The sequence below is a fragment of the Anabas testudineus genome, chromosome 24 (genome assembly GCF_900324465.2).
Source record: "Anabas testudineus chromosome 24, fAnaTes1.2, whole genome shotgun sequence".
In the NCBI taxonomy this organism is placed as follows: domain Eukaryota; kingdom Metazoa; phylum Chordata; class Actinopteri; order Anabantiformes; family Anabantidae; genus Anabas; species Anabas testudineus.
The window spans coordinates 250,520-270,966 of NC_046632.1; the positions used below are offsets into that span (position 1 = coordinate 250,520).

The window sequence follows — 20,447 nt, forward strand, 5'->3', positions numbered from 1 at the left end:
GGTGGCTGTGGCTCAGGAGGTAGGACAGTTATCTACCAATCATAGGATCGGTGGTTTGATTCTCACCTCCTCCTGTCACATGTCAAAGTGTCCCTGGGCAAGATACTGAAACCCAAGTTTCATAATAAGTTCAGAACTTCTACTATTTGAACATGGACAGATTAACCTAACAAGAGACAAGGAATTAGCTGCCTGACACGCATTAAAGCTGGAATTCTAAGGGTCTGGGGCAGTTGGCCATTCTGCGTGGTTGCAAATCCAGGCTTGCATATGGAGGAGTTTGGCTTGTTCTGTTAAATGACGAAAAAAATAGCTTTGTGTCCAGAGCCACCATGCCAATGTGAAATTGCTTTAGTAGAAAAATATTTCTGTAATCAAGAAATATTGTAACAGTACCATTTTGTTATTGGTACAAATCGGCAACTGAGTACAGAAACAGATATAAATATAAGAACATTTTAAACAATACAAGGCTCCTGGAGGACAGTTCTGCACTGGATGCCAGATTCAGACAGAGTCATAGACAGGGAGGAAACAACACTGGGAGGAAACATACTCATATAAACCACAGGCGACAAGCTCCACAATGTACCAGGCCCGTGTTTAGAGTTTATATTTATGAAAACATTTCCCTATCGGAGCAGCAGCAGCCATGCCAAGCATTTTACGGAAAGCAATGGTGTTTTTTGAAATAAAAAAATAAACTGTTTCCTTTATCATGCTTGACCCGTTTCACCTGGCATTCATCATGACGGGACCTGCATGTTGGGCCTGTCGGCTGCTCTCCTCCCTCTGCCTCTTTTATCAATCTAATGGGGTGCTATCTCTATGCCGCTCTCTCTGAGTCTCCACAGCCCCGCTTGACTCTTCAGCCAGCATTCTTTCCACATCCATCGTGACACACAGGCGGATTTAACACATAATCAGGCCGGACGGGAGGGCAGCCGGAGAAGAGGAGAGGCCCGGCCCTGACAGCACTCATCATGCTAGGACTGTGGAGACAGAAAGTCCTATACTAGTCCCTTTCTGGTTTTGGCAGTCTGCAAAAAACTGAGCGAATCTCCCACGTTCCCACACTGCAGCTCACTTTAAGCTTCACAGTTACATTGAGACAGATGGAGTTAAACTCTATATCCCAGCTACCCTGCTTGGACAAGTCAGTCCCCTCTGTCCTCAATAGTAATTATAAAAAGATTATAACCTTGATTGGATTTGTAAGCAAGAAAGAAAACTCAATTTCTGGTTTTCCTAGACAGGGGGTAGTGTGCATTAGTAAAAAGGTTGGCTTATCCCATTTAAAATTTATATCCCTACTCCATGTTGTTGAGTGGCTCCTCACGGCTCTGATGTTTAACATCCTTAAGGGCCAATTATTAAACACAATACACTATTACACTTACACCAGGCATTCTGGATAATTTCTCATACCTCCTTAACTCAAGTGTTGTTGTTGTTGTATGTTTTACATATCCATAACTCATGATTGTGAGAACTGGGGCACTCTTACCCTACCTATTCACATGAAAACTAAAATTTTGTCTTAGGGACAAGGGAAAATGTTCAGATTAGGCCTTTTCTCAAGGGCTTGCACTAATGACTTCACAGATATCTGCATACAGCCTGAAATATACAGTACACATGGGTCATACGCACTTCTCAGACCTATGCGTTTAAACATCTGCCTACCTACCTATCTGATAGCGTCGAAACTCAACACACAACAGTTCTTGAAACTTGATCTTAATAGCACTTTTCAGTACCTTGAAAATTACTGAGTATCACTAATCTATCTTTGTGAATAGAAAACTACACACAAGACAGAACTGGAATATGAACAGTCAGCAGAGGCGTAAGGTTAAAATAGTGTCAATAACCTTGTTTTGCTGGGGTACTTTGTGATACCTATGCCTCAAAATATACGTCCTGCATTAGCACAGCCACGAGGAGCTACATGGAATAAACATTAGCATGTGCACGGTGTCCTGGTCCAGAGCCAAGAATTCTGGTTGCTTTATTAATCAGCCTCAGTAAATGCATAAAATACTGGACTACAGTACACAGAAAACTAAAAGGTCCAAGATCCAATCGCCATAGCCTGTCAGCAAAGGCACAAGATAAATTGAAGGAAGGAAAAAAACACAGATTCCATGGCATCATGGAATAATTGATTTCTATTTTGACTGGGAAAGGCTGACTGTCGCATATAAAGTCATGACACTGCCAAGTCAAGAGTGATGTAATTCAAGAATTCAAATTAAGAACCTCAGCATAGAAGAAAAAGAAATAAACCTAAAAATACACAAAAACATTTTCTCCCATTTTTGTGTACGTCCACATAAGATAAGGAAACTTTGTTTTAATCTCTGGTCCAGTGTGTGCTGTGATTGAGACACTTTAGTCACAGGAGTATTTGATTATCTCTGTCCCACTATGACTATGAAGACCTCTCATTTCTCAAACTCTTCTTCCTCTCTCTCAAAATATTGCCGTCTGAAACATATACCCCCACACATCACTGAACAAACGTGCTTGACCACTGGAAAGAAAATTACAGATGCTGTCTCTGTAGCCAGCCTAGGAGCTGGCTGGAATGTAAGCCTTTTTCTCTCTCCCTCTGTTTAACCTCTGCGTTCTTTTCTAAGGACTAACTAATTTCTCAGTGTTGTAAAAAAGCTGTTGTGTCTACCCCTGAGCATGTCGACAAGCACAAGCTATCAGTTGCTCTTTATCTGTGCCTGAAGAAAACCAGACTAACATAAATGGGCCTTTTTTTCCACACAAGGCCCTTACAAATGCAATTACACATTGAACTGTAAGCTTCTTGTCAAAGTCAGTGCAAGGTTTTGTACAGTGTTTTAACATGTTTCAGTGTCAATGTTTGGTAGTAGGGTGTCAGTCATTTTGTCAGTCAAGAGGCTACTGGGTGAACAGAGTTGTGTAATTGCTTTGTAGATATTTAGACTTGCAAGGAAGGTGTTGCTGCAGGGACAGTTGACAAAGAACCTCTCACTCTCTATCAGACCATTTCAGTGTCTCAGAATAAGACTGTCTCTTCAGCATCTGGTGCCAGGAATGGGAACTCGCCAGCAGCGAGTCGGTGCGCTGCTGCTGGGACAGGAATGCTGGGCTGGGAAAGCTGTGTTTGTACTTGTCACTCTGCACTGCCAGTGGTGGGGAGAGCTGCAGAAACACTTAGTTGCCCATGTCATACAAGCATTTGATTTTTGAGGTCTCATTTGCCGCCTTGTTGATTCTGTAAACATTTGCAGGTGCCAAGCCTAGTTGGATGCAGTGATAAACACATGGGCTGTTATAGAAGGAAGAAAAAATGTTAAAGGGCATATACAGTACCTTATATTAAAATATGAGTCCTTTTTAAGTTTTGGCCATCTCCAAGTTATGATAATGCTGAATGTAATGTAATTTTCACATTACATGACAGAGGTCAGAAGTGAGAAACATGGTCAAGCAGACAGTTAGATTGCATTATAGGCTATTCTGTTCATTTTCTATGTGTTAAAATACTGCAGATACTATGCTGCTCCCTGTGTTTTGAAGTGGAACTGGTAATGGCACCTGCAGAGTAATTGAGTAATAAGTTACTAAGTTTAGGTTTGAAGTGCATGTCTTAATGTAGCTTAGGAGAGGCTAGGTTGTTGAGGGGACAAATTCTGTTCTTGGCTTGAGTTTGAGTTTGTCAGAATCATTATTAAAGGAGAAAAATCACAAGAATATCAAATACAAATACTAAGAATTCTACTAATGTATAGTGAAATTGTTATGAACTAGTCTTATACAGGTTTGCTTATGCCCTCTCCTCCTTAGCTTTGTACAAATGAGTACAGATTTTTGATGATCTGCAATGTGGATCCTCTTGTTTGTTGGAGTAGTGGTCTTGGTGGGACACATCCCTAGTCCCCCCCAGGCTTTCACCCTCTGCACCCCCAGCATATGATCTTTCAGAAACCCAAAGACAAACAGACAAACTTGGCTTATCAGAATGTTAAACAGCCTGGCTTGGTGGGAGAAAGCAGCTTCTTAAATGGGATCTAGCCAGTCTTTAACCTGTTGGAGAAAACCCCTCGTTGTCATTATCTTCATCCATGGGGGAGTGTTTACACAGTGTATCAGACACTGCAGACAGACATGTTTTACTTTGCTGTTTTTCAAATGTTATCGCTCATGCATACAGTAAAAAGCAGCTAAATATGATGAGTAAGCACTTGTAAACTGATTATGTTTTGCCTGGTCAGCTTTCAAGACCCACCACTTGCAGCCTCCTCGCGGTTTTCTTTTCAATTATCAACTAACTTGAGGTAAAGGTAAAGAAAGATTAGATTATTCTTGGTTAAAAAAAAGGTTTTGTTTCACAAGGCTGTGTCAGTTTGATACATTGAGAATGACAGGGCTTTCATGCCGCTAAAATGGGGATATCTGGGCCTTGACCCCCACCCCCTTCATGCTGCTCTAGAAGTGTTGGGACGAGAAAGCTTGGATTCCTATGTCCTTCTTAGTCTGGACCTGTCGCAAGATGTGGTGGCCACAGAAAAGAAACAGCAGAATGGAATGGAAGAACTACAATGGTGGGAACCCAATGTGAAAATCATTGCTCATTTCCCCCAGTGGCTCTGGAAAAATGCATTTTTAGTAAGCTATAATTTGATAGTAGGGTTTGTATTTGAGTTTATGTATAGATTGCTTGCAGTTGTTTAAGCCTACTTTGCAGGTTTGCACCAAGCTTACGTACTGTAGCTCTGCTTTGCAACTGGTCAATGTGGATTAACTGACCTAAAAATAGCCAGGACCCGAACAGACATCATTGCTTGTACCTAAACATTAATTTAACAAACACAAATGCTTCACAATAATATCGCCATGAATCTCTTTATTTCGACTGTGTCATCCATTTACTTGTCATTCCTTGCTGCTATGGCTCTTTTGGGATCTGAGCATCATTTGTAGCTTAGCTGAGGAAATAATGGGTGGGGAGTTAGTTGGGTTTAGGAGTGTATTTCTTAAAATACTGTCTCACAGATAGTGCAGAGTCTTTCTTTATTAGTCATATCAGTCTTAGGTTTATTTACCTTCTTGGATAACACGTTGAAGTGATGTGCTTGTGCTCGATATGTGCTTATCTCTCTGCTTTACAGAAATATGTTTCCTCTCAGAGATAGGCCTTGTTATAAACAAGTCAGATCTTTTTTTTTTACTGATCCAAGGATTCAGCACAATAAAAAAAGCCTTGTTATTTTCTTTTTAAAGTGAGAGGTTATAGTTGGCGAATACTTCAACATGCTGCTGATTCATGGCTCAGCCTACTTGATGAAGCCTGTGAGGGCAGGTTCATTCAAATACTGTGGCTGTGAACACAGCAGTTTGTTCTGTCATGCCCTCTGCATCATGGGAATCCAGGTGTGAGACGGAGACTTTTTCAGGCTGTTTGCACAGGACTAATATCACCCTGAGACATTCAGTGATTTGTGATGACTGCTAACATCATCAGTGAATATAATTCAGTGTGAACCTGGTTCAGGTGGGATTGCTAAGTCAAAATGGCTGTGAAAATTCTAGGCATGTGTTTAATTAAGTGGTGGTTATCTTTTGAAAATGGCATGACCATATTGGCACATTAGGGGGCCCAAGGGTAAAAATTTAATGTCAACCACTGTCCTCCAGCAATTTAGATTCTTTCTTCTAATGTAAAAATATTTATTCATTTACTTTTGTGCTCACTTAACAAATGTAAAGTAAATAATGAAACAATTCCATTGTTGAGTTATTAGTGGGTAAAGCGACTATTTTTGCTATTTATTAATCAATAAATAGCAATGTCACAGTGTCACATCACATACCTACACAGACTTATCACCTAAATCACAATTATTTTCAGCTCATTGTAGGTCACACCATGATCAGCAATGCATCTGTAAAGTAGTTTGGAAGACAGTAGTTAAGATGTCTAATAGATTATTTATTTTATTAGTGCTTTAATGTTTGCACTCTCAGAGTGTCAGTTTTGACCACACATATCAATCTAAAGCATTGAAAGATTTTTAACAGAACAGGATAGACATGACTCACTGACATTATAAAACCTTTGAGAAGGGGATGAAGGCAGACTGTTATTTTAAATGTTTGCAAAACCAAAGGTTATACAGAGATGTAATCATATAATTAACTAATTTGTTTTACTTTGTGTTCTCTTTTCATCCCTTCCGCAGCATGTGGTCGGGGTTTCTATAAGTCCTCCTCCCAGGATCTTCAGTGCTCTCGTTGTCCAGCACACAGCTTCAATGACCGCGAGGGCTCCTGGCGCTGCGACTGCGAGGATGGCTACTACAGAGCACTCTCTGACCCTCCATCTGTGGCCTGCACAAGTAAGTCTTCCATGCTGTTGCTAGATAAACATTGCACATATTACTTGCCTGGATCTTAATTCAACAGTCGCACAACAGTCAGGGCGGGTCAGGGAGTAGTTGTCTGCTCTACCTACATCATAGGATCGGTGGTTTGATTCCCTTGCCATGTCACATGCCAAAGTGTCCTTAGGCAAGATACTGAACCCCAAGTTGCCCCCGATGAGTCACATCAGTTGATGAGTCACACTCACTCATCACTCAGTTGATGAGTGTGTGCGTGCTTGTGTGCGCGAATGGGTGAATGAGATGCAGTGTAACGCACTTTGAGTTCCAGGTAGGTAGAAAAGCGCTATATAAGTGCAGACCATTTACCATTTACATCCAGGAAAAAAAACAGAAAACACTGTAGCCCCCTGGGAAGACCTGACCAGTCAGTTTACAGTGGTCTTGTGAAAGCCCCAGATGTGTTCCATAGTAGGTCCTCTGCCTCTCAGTATGTCATTATAATTATATTTGCAGGCTTACATGTCTGTTTTCTGCCTTAGCTGGTTGCTAATGATGAGTAGAGCAATTTGCCATTTCCTGTTTGAAAGATTACAGTCAGCAGCTGCAGCACAGGCAAACCCCATCCAACCTTGAACACCACGTCTTCATTTGTCCTGGCCAGTAAAACAGTTATGTGACTGCTATTATTGGCTTATTTACACAGAACAGGGGATTCAGTCTGAAGGGTGGGGTTTATTTGCTTCTAAATACAATCTCAGTACATTCAAGGTGCCACATGTTCTTTGCCTTCAGCTACTTTGCATGGTGAGTGGCAAACTCTAACAAGGCAATGTTAGCACTCTGCTCTATTCAGAGGTAAACACCACCTGTAAACACAATCTCAGCAACTTATCTACACTCTTTTCTGCTGATAATGTTTCCTTAGACTCCTGGATAGGCCAGCTGGCTTTCATTCTATTTTGTGACATATATCATAAGCAGAAGAGTGAATGAACAATGATTATGGCAATTTATTTTGTACCATTTCTATGCATTTAAAACAACACATTTGCATATGTGGGAAAATCAGCATGCCTAGTTCACACACAGAGTGGTGGTGCTTTTTCTCTGAACACCCAAAGTAGGTCAAGAAGAATCTCTAATGTGTGTGAGACAGCCAGAGACTGCTGCTGAGATAATATGCAAATAATAGAATGTCATAGTGCTGCATCAAGTTGTCTATGCATTAAGTCAGAGAATCAAAGAGGATTAAATGGATTGAAGTTTGCATTTAACATTGTAAATTTCATGTGAGAGATGATTCTTTGTCATTTATGGGTGTTTGTAAAGCAGCTTGTTGAGCAACATCTCTGTCTGTGCCTGCCCCAACCCTCTTTCCACTTACTTTAACACATTCTCAGTGCTCAGGTGTGTTTACACTGCCAGAAGCTTGTGCTTCACTCAAATTATTTAGCAAAGGCCCTGAAAAGTTTTCACCTTTTGCATGGTGAGTTACATAGTTTTAATGTCTATCTCATGAAAGAATAATATTTCTGTTAATATTAACGGGACGAAAATTTGAGGTTTGCAAAAAAGGTTACTATTGGAACTCCTGAAAGAAAGTTGTATGTCTCTCATTATTAATTAAACTATAATTTTTTCAAACCATTATCTGTCTTCATATCATCGGACCTTTGCACTTGTGCAATTTAGCTGGCTGCTTCCCCTCCATTATTGTCACATTTGCTTAAATTTATTTGGGTCTGTTTGGGTCTAACTGTCCAGAGAATCAACCATTTCCCTTTTTCCTAATGATAAAATGGTTGTAGAGGCCTGGTTTTACAACCTCCAGTAATACCAGAATATACCATCACATACTACATAGTGTACTTCAGTTGCTATTGTGCCATTGATGTTATTGGAATTGTAATTATAAGATTTAAAAATTATGATCATCATAACTCTAAATTGATGAACACGGTAATGTATTAGTCATCATAAACCCAACAGTAGTAGTGTTACTTTAATTATTTTTGAGCTAATAATATTCTTGCATAACATTTCGACTGCAGGACTTTTACTTGTGATACTGTATATTTCTTAACTATGGTTACTTTCTGTTAGTACAAAACAGGAAGTACATTAAGACAGCTCAACTAAGTGTAGAAATCTGTGTAAAATGCTGTGACCTAGTGTTTGTATAAGCATTGATTACTGCTTACTGTTACTACTGTAATAATATTGGGAAACACTCAATCACTCTAACTATAAGCTAACAAGTGTAAAACTGCAGTTTTACTGATGAACAGTATGCTCCGACTTAAAGTAACTGATGCATACAAGGTATTTCTTTGATTTCTTTAAATGCATTTACTTTATTTTAGCTCATCTTTAAGGTGAACCTGGCCAAACCAAGAAAAGTTAGCAGACATTTTAACAGTTCCCCCTGTTGATCTGTGGAGAGACAGCACAATCCATAGTTTCTTATCCTGGGTAAACCATGAACAAGTTCCTTACCAATCTCACTGTCTGTCTATTTAACTCAATGCTCTCAATACTGTGTGATACAAACAAGGACATAACTAAAGCTAAACTAGTCTGTAACCAACCACCGACCATAAACCACCAATGTCTCTGTGTAGCTCAGAGGCGTACAGATCTAAGGGACAGGTTCATTACTCACATCTTCGACCAACCTAATCAGAAGTTAACTCTTCACTCTAACATCTCTCACTGATCGAGGGCAGTACACACATACAGTGGTAAAAACAGGAGAAAGTTCCCACTTCTTTGCAGTGTCCTTTGGCTGTTCCTTTCTGGATAATCACCCTGGCCAAGTAACAGTTGCCTAATGCATACTTTCCATTATTAATTTTCATTAACTTTGGTGGCTCCATACCATTAAATGTAAATATGTATTTTTAACTAGTATGCACAGCTTTGCCCTCCTCATTATTTGGGAATTTTTGCACAACATTCTGTACATGATTTTCCTCATTTATTGCTGGATTAAGTCAGTGTGACCAGTCACTGTGATTTCCTTTGTTCAGGCCTCATCCAGACCAGAAGTGAATAATAATTGAAAATGAATTTGTGCTGCCCTAACATATAGCTTGATTGACAGATTTTGTTTTAAATTGGAGTTTCTAAAGCTACCATGTCATAGGCCTTAGCAAAACAGTGAGATGGATCTCTGGCACACAGAGATTAAGAATGTGTCTGTGAGGATTTGAGAGAAAATGAACTGATGAAGATGTAATGTGGGGACATGAAAAGCCAAATCCAGACTGAATAAAAATGAGGAGCAAGTTCCAAAGACATATCGCCAAATACATTGTTTCCTATGTGGTATGTGTTGAGAGAAGGGAGGGGGGAGTGCAGAACGGTTTTGTTTGTTGAATGTTTATCTGCACCATTCATATGCAAAGTTGTGAGAAAATGAGATGTATAGGGACGGTTATGAGGAGGCTTTTTCTCCAGAGGGAAGTCACAGAGTAGAGTTGTTGACACATTGGGGAGTGGGCATCAATCATGCAACAGCTGTGAGCAGTGTTGGTGCATGTGAGGAGCTGAAAAGGGCAGTTGTGAGCGGTTGTCTCCGCCTCCCAGCCCCCATAGCCCCCTCTTAAAAATGTGCTATCTCAACAAGTTGCCGGCATAGGGTCCATCCTGCCTGGAGTTGCTGGGGGACTGTTAAAGCCCTGTAGAATGTAAGGGCAAGTGTTCCTACCACATATCAGCACTAGTGTTAAGTTCAGTAGCTAAAAATCTTTTTTCATTCTAGTCTCAGACTTTATAGGCCCATTGTGCACTTATGTTTTACATACATACATGAAAGATTGCATATTTTCTGAATCCTCATAGACTCTTCTAGGTGGTCAGAGGCAAAACAATCCAAATAAGTGCATGAAACATGTCATTTGAGTCCACTTCTCTGGGATGACAATATTTTATACACAAAACCAAAAATGATTGATCATCTTTCTTGCTTTACAGAGAGCTTTTGGACAGTTAGTGTTTGTGTGTTAGTATCGTTTTGAAGGAAAAGAAAAAAACGTGTTGATGTTATCGACATTAAATTATAGATGACAAATATTGTGTAAATCATCAAGACTTTTACCTTGAAGGAATTTCATTTGATTGACAACATTATATCTTGTCTCCATGTTTGTTTTTGTGGAGAATAAACTCACATCACTACAGTTAGACATTCCTGGGCCAAACTAGATTATTTTTGACACTGAAAATGTATAAGAGTCTGTGACAATTCAGGAAATATCTTAGAAATTTGGGTCAGTGTTGTAAAAACAACTTAACTGAGTTAGAAATTGTTGTTACGCACTGTATTATGGTGACGCACTATGACTATGACACTACAACAAATGACAATGGCTTAGATTTCTTCACCTTGTGTTGCAATGTGACAGTGCTCCCAGATTTCAACAATAACTGTAACTGAGGGAGGATTCCTCAACATGGAGGAAGCCCTTTTTTTTGACCAGCAGTTTAAAAATGTGCACTAAAAAGCAACTGATATTCCTAAGATGATAGATCTTGATTTTGCAAGGCAGGACCTCTTAAAATGTATACCGGTTATAGTAGTATAGTAATAGCACAAATTACAGGTAAAAAAACACAGATATATAAAAAATGCAGATATAATCCCTTTATTATTTTGTCTCCATTGTGCTTTAGTGGACCAAAAAAATGTGCAATTTAGCAATTACCACCAGGCACAAGTAAACTGAATCCTCTATGCTGGGAAAGCAAGACATAAAATTAAAATGACTGAATTTGAATGCCATTCTATCCTTCACTTTGATACAAAAATGTATTGTTCAAATAAACAACCGTTTTCCATATTCTGGTCATGTACATGTAAATGCAATGTACATGCAATGTTTCTTGTCCATATTGTTTTTCGATACAGTTTACGCAAATATAGATTGGAGCAAGTTAATTCAATAAGATTCATCTCATGAGATGTCATAGAGTTTACATAAAGACTGATTTTGTTCAAGGGACATGATGAGATAGGCCCAGCACAAAGTAACACCACAGTACCTTCATCATATATTCTTAGGCAGCTTCTGCTTTTGCACATTGTTCATAAAGAAATCTCTGCGCTCTTAGCTTGTGCGCATTGTTCTAACACAGTCTCATGATGGTTTCCTCTCCTGTTTTTTAGTGGCTACTGTATCTACATGCTGTATTCCAGACCATGTGCTATCATGCAGCACAGCTTCTCCAGAGTTACTACAAACTTAAATGGGATTTCAGCTTGTAGTAAATTCAATATTAAATTCAATGTTGGATTGTCCTGTTTGAAAATTTTGTTATTACAACAACAGCAGTTGGGGGCAGTTTAGCAAAAAAAAAAATGTCATAACTTCAAGCTCTTCTATGCTGCATGGCTTCACTCATGCTGCAGCCACATCATTAGAGGCTAGGTCATGGGGTCACAACATACATTTGTAGAGTGAGGATTACCTCATGGTCGACTTGAATACCATTCACCCTTGCTGCCCCTCTTCCCACAGCTCCCCAATTAAAGCACAGCCTGCTAATAGGCTGAGGAGGGTTAAGGCAGCACTGAGCACCTCTCAAGCCTGATAAGAACTGGTTTCTTCTCTCCTAAGCTTAGGTTTACCCAAGTCTCACAACTCTGCACAGAGTTGACCTGGACTTTGAAGTATGACCTAAAACAATCTACTACCATACTATGTATTCTATAAGGAAGATGTATTACATGGAGTGGATAACACATTGCAGCTGAAGCCCTTCTCACAATTTTTCCACATTAGAGCTCATTCCACAGAATCTCAGAATCTGCTTTAGAATCTGTGCTATGTTATCATGCAGATGATGTAACAGGAAACTATGCATGCACATTTTCGGTATTTATGCATGGCGACAAATATACTATCACACACACATGCTCACTCATGCTTGTGGCAGCATTGGAGGAAAACTAGCAAGTGATTGAGACATTTCAGGCTGTGCGGGCTGGCAGGCTAATCCGTGAAATGAAACTTGACTGGAAGGAGGGGTGAGAGCAGAGAACACAAAAAGATAAGACAGAGTGGGGGAGTGAGAGAAAAAGAAGAAGGGAAACAACAAGCCCTTGAGCTATAAGGATGAGCAGACAGACAGCAGGAGAGCTCAGGATGCAGTGCAAATCTGTGCTGCAGGTGAAGTGGGGGCAGAGAGTTTCTGAGTCCAGACATGGCATGTTCAGAGAAACAAAGAGATGCCAACTGAACTGGGGTATATGATGTGTCATCTTACCATCTTATAGGAAAAATGTGTTTAGCTTTGGTAAGTTATAATTCTCAAAAGTTAGGCAAAGTCTTCTTCTTTTTCCACCCACCTTTTTAACAGTCTCTTCTCAAAAAGCCTCCATGGCATGCATGTGGTGTTCTACATGAAGGGAGTTATATAGATTTGTTTAATGAAAAATTATAAAGCTCAGTTTTCTTATTTAATTATCTTATATTTAATCATCTATTTTTTAGGTTTGTAGACCATTGTTAAAACAAGGAATGAAGGTAGCAGTGAGCATGCTTCGCGTGAGTGCACATCGGTTTAGCAGCAGAGAGCTTGAAAAAGATGAAACCTGATCTTGGTGACCAAGCATCAATCCAGAGAACTTTCCAGAAGTAGTTAGTCTGGTTCTAACTTCTCATTTGAACATCACAGATGATTTGAGATAGGGAAACCTTAATATCAGATGATGATTTTCCAAAATCTCAAGACAGCTCTCCCCAAGTGCAAGTTGAGATCATCCTTTTCATTGGTGATTCATTGATCATGCATTTGGATACCTATGTGACCCCCTGCAATTTCCTGACTCTTCCACAAAATGCAAGGCTAACACGTGCCTCAAAGTTTGTCAAGACTTTATCAAGACAGTTAATGAAGGGCTTGCTGGAAAAAAATATTTCCTGGAGTTCTTTGAAAATCTGATGCACAGATTGCAAACGTGCATTGACGTTGGTGGTGATTATCTGTAGAGGTAGAATAAAAAACAGAGTATATCTCTTGTTTATGTGAATGCAAATTAACTTTTGGAGCCCCCCATGTTAAACTCTGCTTCACAACACTGAACACTGTGAATTATCTGCTACAAGTCACACCTTTTAAACTCCATTCATCATTGAAAAGACTGAGACAAACTGAAAAAGCACCTTATTTGGAATATACTAAGATGTTCAGAGGAAGAAAGACATCTTGTAGGGCAGCATCCATCTGAAAAACAAGGAAAAAGATAAGGGTTACACAGAACCAGGGTCAGTCTATTATAATTTAATTTTTGTCTTTTGTTGCGGCACAAATCACCGCTTTGATCTGTGGCATCAGAAATGAGAACAGCAGGGGCATAACAAAATATTATCATCACTAACTGTAACTATGAATAAAAAACTTGCTGAGGTTTGGGCTGGGAGTAGGGAGGAAAGTGCGTGGGCATCTAAGCAGACACATTCTCTTTGTTGGAAAGAAAGTCTGAGAAGACGGTGTCGAGTGTCAGTGTGAAGGCCGAAGTTGAGTGGCGCTATCAGCAGTTACTCCTCTCCACTTCACCTGCCACAGGTTGCTCTTTCATCTTTTCAGTCTACAGTCTCTTATCTTTCCTTGATAGTCACTAATGCGGATGTTTTTGTTAAGCCCTAGTTTCTAATGGGTAAAAAAAGGGAAATACAACTTTGCTGTATTAATGAGACTCTTTATTAATGAGCCTGAATACTGCAATAGCAGTTTTAGCTCAATGCATAAACATGATCTGTTTTGTTAGTTAATGTGACAAATTTAATGAGTTAAGATCCCCACACACCAATCCCTTCTCCCCTAGATTCCCTTAAAGAATGTTTCCTGAAAAAAACAGTTTAAATCTCCCAGACAACAAAAGGAAGATGTTAAAGCTGACAGCCTGGAACCTGAAAGATGAAAGGAGCAATTTGTTATTCATTGTTTTATTAGATGAGCTAATCTTCTTGCCTTTATGTGAGATTTAACAGGGAAATGGTCTGTGGTCATGTGCACTTATGATGCCATAAATGCAGTTGTTTTTTTGTGTCAAAGTGAAACCATATATGACAGTTACAGGTGATAATCCAGGTTGAAATCTTCTTCATACATTCTGTGGGTTAGCCTGTTGTTGTTGCTGTTTTTTCTGCATGTTTGGAGAACACTAAGACTTAGAGAGTGGCTGTCTGACTTTGTCACCATGTCTCAATTATTTCCATAGCAGCTGCAGATTTTGTGCTGTTAACAACAATGGCTATGTAAACAAATCCCTTAGTCCATCTGGATGAATCAACAGCTACATTTGCATGCACATAGAGCACAGTATTAAAATAAATTAGGTTGAATTAAAATGAAAATATGATGTACCAGTTGCCTTAAAGATATTTTTTATCATTATATTTCTATGACAAAACCTCAAAAGTGTACTGTGAAAAGGATAATTTGTAGTGACCAAGCCAAAGAAAATGTTAGCACCCCTCAGCTCTACAGATGTTTTTGGCATCATTCAGGCAATTGTTTTGTTTGCCTCACTCCCACCGCATTTCCAGCAGTATCAGTCAGCTTTTGGCTGATCAACCCATTGTACATTACCTGGCCAGCATCAAGCAGAAGTTAGCTGATTAACATAGTTGAATGTTTAGCAGCTTTCCAAAATGTAAAGGTGACATACTTATTGCACTGACTGCTTTCTGTCAACTTGAGCAAACTATCTAGACAAATTCCAAAAGTTGAATGGTTATAACAAGAAATTTGCTAATAAGGTAACTTTCATTGTTATTGCATTGTTTTGTTAGTAGTTACAGTTTCAGATCTCATCTCTTACAGTGTCTCGTTACAGGTGTTGCTGTGCTGCTAGCTGCTAGCTGCTAAACAATTTCAGGATCACACTGAATTGCTTTGAGACAATAGAGAATAGTTTGTTCTATTGTGTTCTAATTTAAATCCTGGGTTCCCGCTTGGAGGGCTAGCATCTATCAGTAGTTCCAATAGTGGAACCAAAACATTATAATGGTGTATAAATAGTACAATATACTTTCAATAACAAATAGTATTATGATGTAATTGAAGTAGACATCAAAGTAAATAATATAATAATAACTTGACAAAAACATTAAGACATATAAACTATATTGCATGAACTCAGATTATTACTCAAATTATTCGTCATTTGAAACTGGACTCCACTGTTTTATTCCACAACCTTCTAACATTGACCTTCGTGCCTGTGAAAGCTAACTTTCTTTCAGTGCGCGTACACTATTTGTTCTTTCAGGTTCTGAGTTTTATTATAATTGAGTGTCAGTGTTTTGCTCTAGGGCTTGATCTGGCATGTTCCATAGTGTTTTTTTTTCTTTCTTACAGAATGGTGAAAGCACAGATTCAGTCCCACTCTTGGCTGTCACTTTCATTGGCACTCACTTATTTAATTCTGTCTTCCTCTGTGTCTACCTCTGACAGGACCTCCCTCTGCGCCACAGGACCTGCTCTACAAAATCAACCAAACCACTGTTAGCCTGGAGTGGAGCCCGCCAGCTGACACAGGTGGCCGCAACGATGTCACCTACAGGGTTCAATGTCGGCGCTGCAGCTGCGAACCTGAGGAGTGTGTTCTGTGTGGGCCAAACGTGGAATACTCTCCCGCGCAGTCAGGATTAGTGGACACTTTCGTGACCATCATGGACCTTCTTGCCCATGCCAACTACACTTTTGAAGTGGAGGCTGTGAATGGGGTGTCGGACTTGAGCCGCACTCAGAGGCTTTTTGCAGCAGTTAGCATTGCTACTGGTCAAGCAGGTAAGATCTCATTTTTCAGAGTGTTTATTGATATTATTGATGTTTCTTGGCATTGTTCATCTTTGGCATATAAGAGAAATGTGAAAGTACCAGAAGCACTTTGTGACCCAAAGTAACAGGTCTAACCGCTGCAGGACAAGGACTGAGTTTTGTACTTAACACACAGAGATTAGACTGATCTGAGGCTGAAAAAAGTGAATGGTCACATTTGCAAAAGTCTCAAACTGAGGTCAGTCTATGCACAGTTTACAAGAAAAACCTCTCATATGCAAACTACAGTAATGATTCCCCATTAGCATTAATGACTATAGTCTGCTATGATCCATAATATTTTTACTATGCATATTTCCTAGATTAATTTAATGTGTATATCAGCACTACAGTGGCAAACATTATTAGCTTAGCAATGATGCAGACTCCCAGTGGTACCTAAAGACCCAGTACTGTATTTGCTCTCAGTCTTGAGCAAATTGACTGTAATTTAAAAGGTTGTATTTTGCAGTGACAAACTCTGAAGCTTGTTTTGGTCATTATTTCTATGGATCTTTGCAACAAGATTCCTCTTTCATGCTCGAGCATCCATGAAACACAGTTGGCCCAAAAGACTATGGTGATTAACAGAAGACTGCAAACAAAGCACTGAGGCTCTGTCTCTGGCAAACTATGTCATGTTTGACTTCTGAATATACATACATGTTAATGGGGAGTGGTTTGCTACCAGAAAGGGTTTCTCAGACAATAAATAGCTGTTCATACGTTTGTGTATCAGTAAGAGGGAATTCTGTTGTATTAATGTGTGTAGGATATAGTGTTAGGGATAATGTACATTGCTAAAAAAATTAAAGGAAAACATCGGATTTGAATGGGGAAAAAATCATGCTGGATATTTATACTGATAGGGACTGAGTGATGTGTTAGGGATTAAAGGATACCACATCGTTTGATGGAAATTAAAATTATGAACTTACAGAGGTCTGAATTCGAAGACACCCTGAAATTAAAAGTGGAAAAATTATGCAGCAGGTTAGCCAATTTTTATCATTCCAGCAACTCATAATGGTACTCAGTACTTTGTATGGCCCCGACGTGTTTGTATGCATGCCTGACGATGGGACATGCTCCTAATGAGACGACAGATAATGCCCAGGGGTATCTCCTCCCAGAACTAGTCCAAGGCATCACTGAGCTCCAGGACAGCCTGAGGTGTAACCTGGCGGCATGGGTTGGACCAAAACATAATATCCCAGAGTTGTTCTATTGGATTTAGGTCAGGCGAGTGTAGGGGTCATTCAATGGTATCAATTCCTTAATCCTCCAGGGACTGTCAGCATACTCTCACCACGAGGCTAGACATTGTTGTCATCAGGACCCAAGACCCACTGCACAAGTGTAGGGTCTGATAGCTCGTCCAAGGATTTCATTCCGATACCTATTGGCACTCAGCGTGCTTATGTCAGGCCTGTAGAGGTTTGTGCATCCCTCCATTCCAACCAGTCCTGTGGCTGGGTTAAGGACCTTCTATGGTTCTATTCTCTAGCTCTGACATCAAACTGTAAAACCATTTTTGTTTTAGGGGTCGTCTCATTGTTGCCCCTCTAGTTCGCCTGTTCGAATTTCATTAACACCAAAGCAGCTGAAACTGATTAACACCCTCCTCTGCTACTTAACTGATCAGACGTTTAAATGACATGCTGTTTTGAAGTCATTCATAATTATTCCTGGCATGTTGACAACAGACAATTACTCAGTTAACCCGGTGGAATTTTTTGCATTAACTGCTGTGAAATGTGCCCTGTTTGTCCAAGACGGTGCAATTTTATCGTTTTGAATAACTGGTAACGTTTAACTAGCTAAAGCACTATAATCAGAGTAAACAGCCAAAATGGATCAGCTTCCAGATAATCTTGATGATTAGGTATATTCATGTTAATACAGTATTTAATAGTTTATGCTAGTGCTACTATATATTTGATCATTTTAATTATTTTCATTTTTTTTCTTTATGATATTAGGGTGCAATAGCCTCTGAAACAGTATTGAGACCATGATGCAATACTGAAACTCCTCTTTCAAATCCAGACTAATAAAATTCCTGCAGGGTTAGCAGCTCTTAAAGACAGGATGACCCAGTCCGTCTGTTCAATAGTACCGTTTCTGGGACATCAATAATACCTCTGAAATGAAAGCTACAATGCTACACAAAGTAGCATTGAAAAGAATAAATTAATAAAAAAAAAAAATCTGCATATATTTATGAAGACTTTGTCATGAATAACATAACTGAGTGATCTAACAAACAGAATACCTAACAGAATATATTTTTGCAACTGCCATAATAACAGATTATTGGCAGAAGGTTTGGTTTGATTGAGAACAATTGAAGTTTGAATGACTAAACTTTTAAACTGTATCAGACAGACTTAATACTAATCAGTACTTTTTATAATAATATAATATTTTCATCATGAGATGTATTTAACTTAAGTCCCATTGTGAAAGGAACCCTTTCTTATATTCTTATAATATAATATTTTCATCATGAGATGTATTTAACCTAAGTCCCATTGTGAAAGGAACCCTTTCTTACTCTAAACTTTGGTTAATTTGAGGGAATAATAGTGGAAACTAGTGTTGCTTTGTTGATCGATCCATCAAAGTTTTGTGGCAGGTCAATGATCAGCATCAGATAGGTGGATACTGATATCCGTAGAAGGGTGTCTCTTGTTTCCCATCTTGAGCCGACATTAGTTTCACCCTGTAGGACTCATTTTACTGCTCACTGGAGCCTCACACTGTCTAGCGCTCTCTGGGCTGTTACAGAATGCTCGAGCGCTTTATAATTGGAAGGTCAGCACTTCCTAAAACATCACCCCTTCCTGAGTGAGCATGCAGGACCACTCATTAGAGAATGACTGCATTATTAAAGCTTTTATGGCTCATCATTCAGAATTGATTAACCTTTGTGTGCCGAGGCACTGGAGCCCCGTAGCACTGAAAGAGCTTTATAAAAAAGGGAAGACCTCACCTCCTTTTGTCCCATCTCCACGTCCTGCATGATAATCAGCATGAGCATAGACTTGTAGCTGGGGACCGGGAGAATAAACACGCAGTGTGCACATACAGATGGTGATCCATCTGATGAGGAATTCACACGTCCCCTAATTACACCAAAGGAAACATCTGGAGCAAAGCTGGAACTACACAAGGTGCTGAGTGCTTATTGTTCCCAGAAACCTAATTACCTCTCAGTTCTGACTTAAATGAGTTTAAGTAGAGGTTGTAAATTTGTAAGTCTGATTTCTCTAGCTCTCTCCTCATAGTAGTTGAATAAAAACTGGATTTCTTTGCTGTCTTTGCTATCACCACATGTAAGACTCACTGGAAGAAGTGAGTGTGTTTCAATCAGCACTCCATTGTGAGTCGACAGCACAACAGAGCCGACCTCTGAGGGCCTGCCGCACCTTAGCTTTCCTCAAGCGCACTTGTAAACAAGGTCTTTTGTTCTTCCAGAACACTTCTGAGTGGGCATAGCTCATAGAATAACCATTAATATTTATTCAAGCACTGTGTTTACATCTCTGAGCCAGAAAAATCACTGTGGAGAAAGGCACAGAAATAGGACTGAAATTGGTTATGAGAAAGGCTATAGGACCTGTGTGTGTGAGTGTGTGGGTACATGCTGTGTGCAAATTCAGCTTGAGACCAGTGACATGGGGTTTAGGTGACATTATACAAGAGGCAGAAACAATATAATGAGTGGAAGGAAGAGCATGTGGAATTTGATTTGAGTGTTGTGCTGATGAAAACCATTTTTAGACATGGAATACACAATATTTCTGACCATGTCTGTCTGTTAAAGCATTGTCTTATCTGCACTTTTATCATGCAGATAAAAGTGTGCCTTATGTAAATATTCATCATGACAGGGCTTTTATGAAAATATGGAAAGAGCCACATTGCTCACATAATATATTTCACCTAGCACACCGAGATGTGGGTTTGATAATCTCTTACAGGCTGCTTTGCTGTTGGGTATGCATTTGCAGCAGAAAGCTAAAGGAGTAACTGCCATAGACCTGTAGTTACAGACTGACTGTTAATGGTTTGCATTGACTGAAGCTTCTTTTTTACTGTGTGAAATTTGAAATCATTAACAATGACTTCAGATGTCAAGACCAACATGTGAAATTACCATCACATTTACATGAGTTTAGATGACTTGACTCTGAGTGCCACGAATGCCATTCCCATTATTCCTCAACATCTGATAAGCCAGGGCCATAA

At 39.5% G+C, this 20,447-nt stretch overlaps 1 protein-coding gene across 4 annotated transcripts in view; it reads left to right on the top strand.

Moving 5' to 3' along the window:
- The window catches only part of epha7 (eph receptor A7), a 76,074-nt gene that overhangs the window by 12,021 nt on the left and 43,606 nt on the right, over nucleotides 1-20,447 (top strand). For all 4 annotated transcript variants that reach the window (XM_026341295.1, XM_026341297.1, XM_026341296.1 and 1 more), the window contains exons 4-5: nucleotides 6,222-6,377; nucleotides 15,828-16,163. In XM_026341295.1, coding sequence (XP_026197080.1) covers nucleotides 6,222-6,377; nucleotides 15,828-16,163 — 492 coding nt within the window. The remainder of the gene's footprint in view (nucleotides 1-6,221; nucleotides 6,378-15,827; nucleotides 16,164-20,447) is intronic.